At 48.2% G+C, this 3,907-nt stretch overlaps 1 protein-coding gene across 1 annotated transcript; it reads left to right on the top strand.

Moving 5' to 3' along the window:
* On the top strand, nucleotides 1-948 carry LOC128116301 (melanoma-associated antigen 10-like). Its single transcript, XM_052747484.1, has one exon. It carries the CDS (start codon nucleotides 1-3, stop codon nucleotides 946-948), a length of 948 nt encoding a protein of 315 aa, XP_052603444.1.
* Nucleotides 949-3,907: the final 2,959 nt, after the last annotated feature.

The raw sequence follows: 3,907 nt of genomic DNA, 5'->3' as shown, positions 1-3,907 counted from the left end.
ATGGATCCTACTGAGAACAGCCAGAGCTTCAACCTTCCTGACAGCACTCGGTCCCACAGGGAGGCAAGGGGCCTGGAGTGTGCCCAGGTCCCCATAGCTGAGGTGGGGGAGGCAGAGGCCAATGCCACCATCTCAGGGGCTGCGTCTGTTGGAAGAACGCTCAGTTCTCTCCAGAGTGCTCAGAGAGCTTCCTCTCCTCCCACTACCATGGGCTCCATTGCAGGGGCACCACCTGCTGAGGCCTCTCACAACCAAGCTAAGGAAGTGGCTCACCCCGAGTCCGTCCCCCCCCCCCCCCCCCCCCCCCCCCCGCAGGATGCACTCAATAGAAAGGTAGTTGATTTGGTTCTCTTCCTGCTCCTCAAGTACAGGAGGAAGCAACTGACAACTAGGGCAGAAATTCTGCATATGGTCGTCAGAGATTATGAGGCACAGTACCCTGTGATCTTCACTAAGGCCTCTGACTGCATGAGACTGATGTTTGGCCTTGACATAATAGAAAGGAACCCCCGTGTCCACTCCTACTCTCTTGTCTATGCTCTAGGGATCACCTATGATGGGATGCAGCATGGTTTCCCAGGCATACCCAAAACAGGCCTGGTAATAGTCATGTTGTGCATCATCTTCATAAAGGACAACTGTGTCAGTGAGGAGGTGTTGTGGCAAATATTGAATAACATGGGGCTCTATGCCAGGAGGGAGCATTTCATTTATGGGGAGCCAAGGAGACTCATCACTGAGCATTTTGTGCAGGAAGGGTACCTGGAGTACAGGCAGGTGCCAGACAGCGATCCTCCAAGTCATGAGTTCTTGTGGGGCCCAAGGGCTCATGCCGAAACCACCAAGATGAAAGTGCTGAGGTTTTTTGCCAGCGTTGTTAAGCAGGATCCCAGATCCTACCCCTTCAGTCATGCAGAGGCCTTGAGAGATGAGATAGAGAGAACGTAGGCCAGAGTCGCCCAACAAATAATACCACTGCCCTGACCACCACACATTCTAGTTCACTGGCAGTTTTCAACCAACATCAGGTCAGGCATAGTCAGAGATCTAAGGAGTGTACCCTCATTGGAGTGCTGGTGGGAGGAGGGTGTGAACCATTTTCTTCCTGTTCTCACTGGGTGACTTGGGCATTCTTGGTATTTCAAAATGTTGATACTTTTACTGCAAGGTTCATTAGCTGGAGATGTTTTCAGTATATGAATGTAATTTGTAATGGACCTATTGTTGTTGATCCACTTTAGGAGAGTTTTATCATTTTGTAAACAGTTGAGAATGACATATCTTATTTGTGATATGTCTCAAGATACTGTGGCATTCTAATTGGAATTACCCAGGCAATGGGAAAGAACTTGTCATTTTCATGAAAAAAATGAAATAAAATTATTCTTGATTGTCTTACTAGTTTTAGTCTCCTATTTTGGTTAACTAGTGAAAATGAAACCTAAAGTAAGGTGAATGCAGTCTCTTCCCCAAACCTTCACAGGGCGAGCACCTGCTCTGTGAAAGGACCTGTGTTAGCAGCGAGATGTAAGAAAAGGCTGATCTACCCATTTCTGTGAAAAGGTCAAGTTCAACAGCAACAACCTTGTCAGGAAGAAAGTGAGAATTCTCTTTAGATCACACATGTAAGTACAGGAGGTCTGCAGAGAGGTCCCCTAGGGTGAGCAATTCCATGTCAGTGGTATAAGCCAAGGCAGGTATGGGTCTCAGAATAATTAGCCAGGACCAGACCCTTGGGAGGTGTAAGTGACCTGGGGCTGAGAGAAGTGAAAACTGCTCTTATCTGTTGCTGTTGCTGGTGGACTTGGCATGGAGCACTCAGGCTGGGGTGTCTGTAGCTGAAGTTTTCCTGTGTTCCAGCCTGCTGGCGGTGGGGACAAATCTCTCCCACTCATGTCCCCCAAGTAAACACACAGAGGCTTATATTAATTATAACTGCATGGCCATGGCTCAAGCCTTTTGCTAGCTAGCTCTTATATCTTAAATTAGCCCATAACTATTAATCTATGTATCGCCACATGTTCCGTGGCTTTACCTGTGTCCCATTGCATGTTGCTCCTTGGGTGGCTCGCTGGCGTCTCCTGACTCAGCCTTCTTCTTCCCAGAATTCTCCTTGTTTCTTATCCTGCCTATACTTCATGCCTGGCTACTGGCCAATCAGTATTTTATTTATCAACCAATCAGAGCAACACATTCACAGCAACACATTCACAGCATACAGAACATCCCATAGCAGATGTCACTCAGTGATTGGACACTTGGATAACACATACAGTTAGGGAGGTTGTATCCTCATCACCTCAAAACACAAAGCCAAAATGTACAGAGAGGAATCATTGTCCTGGTGCTAAGAGTTACAGATGAACACAGCACATGTAGGGCATGGTTTACCCCCACCCTCTGCAAGGGATTCCTGAACCTTGTGGTAGAATTATGGGCATGTGAGACCTAGAACTCCTAGGCAGGGCCTCTCTGCATCCCTAGTCAGGAGAGACAGAGCTGACTGCCAAGAAACTTTAAATGCTTGTAATGTGCATTAGTGTTGTGCCTGCATGTTACGTGTGCATGTACCACACATGACCCAGGTGTCCCCAGAGGACAGAAAAGAGTACCAGATTTCATGGAACCAGAGTTACAGGTGGTTGCAAGTCTCCATGTGAGTGCTGTAAACTGAACCTTTGTCCTCTGCAAGAGCAGCAAGTGCCTAGTAAAAGCTCTAGCCCCAGCCAAGTTTAAGTAAAAAAAAAAAAAAATCATTTGTCTAAGTATACATGAGTGTGAGGGTGGATGCATGCATGCCTCAGTGCTGGCGTGGATGCCAGAGGACATACATCAAGTTGGTTCTTCCTTCCACCTTGTAATGGCAGGATCTCCCCTGTTTCTGCTGCTGAAGTGTATAGTCCAGGCTGGCTTGTCTACGAGATTCTGGCCCATCCTGCCTCTCCTCCCATCTCACCAAAGTAGTGCTAGGATTACAGGTGCACCCTGCTGCATCCCACTATGTATGCAGGTTGCAGGGAAATAAACGAGATCCTCAGGCATGAGCAGCTACCACTTCTATCATCTGATCCATCTCCCCAGCCATAAGATTGCATTTTAGTTCAGTTATCGTCAGTGCAGTTGCAACCCAGATTTGAAATGTGTGTCCAATGAGTGGGAGGATTTAGTGAAGTTTATTTATGAAATATCATTCTGGCTCCTTAACTATCTTGTGTCATACCTTTCACTGTAGTTCTCCTCACTCAAGGCACTTGCACCCCAGGGCTTTTACATGCAGGACACATATTCCAGCCATGCTTATAGGAAGCCCATTAACTAGGTGAGGAACCCTGAGTCTCCCAGCATTAGGAATGTTCCTGATTCCCGCCTAACAAATGGCAGGCCTGAGAGGAGGCCAGGAGTCTGCACGTACCTGTAACCCGGGCAGTTCTCACCCCTACCAGACCAAGGCCATACCTCTGACAAAGACAGGGCTTTTCCTGGTTCTTCAAATGTCTTCATCTACTGCAGTTTCAGCTACTGCCCCGAAGCTCTGGCCGAGGCCTAGCAATGAAACAACATTCGGCACCTAACGTGGGGGCTTGAATATCCAAGCATAGGGCCCAAGAAAGCTGAGAAAAGTTCCAGACATGGAGTCAGACACAGCTTCCTAGCAACCACAGTCTCTCAGGCATGAGGCTTGACTCTCATGAAAGGGCAAACTGGCTGCAGCCCAGAACCTGCTGGACAGACCTGAGGGGGCTGGAGCCAGCTGCCAGCATGATGTGCTAAGCAGAGCCACAGAAGGAGACCACAGATGCACAGAAGGGCAAAACAAACGTTTTTCCTGGAGCCACAGTGGGAAGATGCCTCAGTCTCTCTGGCAGGCTTGTGAATGTTCACTGTGTGTGACCACCCCTTCCTGTCA

Source organism: Peromyscus californicus, unplaced genomic scaffold (assembly GCF_007827085.1).
Source record: "Peromyscus californicus insignis strain IS unplaced genomic scaffold, ASM782708v3 Scaffold_10__1_contigs__length_136768540, whole genome shotgun sequence".
In the NCBI taxonomy this organism is placed as follows: Eukaryota; Metazoa; Chordata; class Mammalia; order Rodentia; family Cricetidae; genus Peromyscus; species Peromyscus californicus.
This window is presented reverse-complemented; position numbering and strand designations above follow the sequence as displayed.

Bases quoted from the DNA above. Each gene is read 5' to 3' on its own strand.
- LOC128116301 (XM_052747484.1), top strand. From the start codon at position 1: ATGGATCCTACTGAGAACAGCCAGAGCTTCAACCTTCCTGACAGCACT.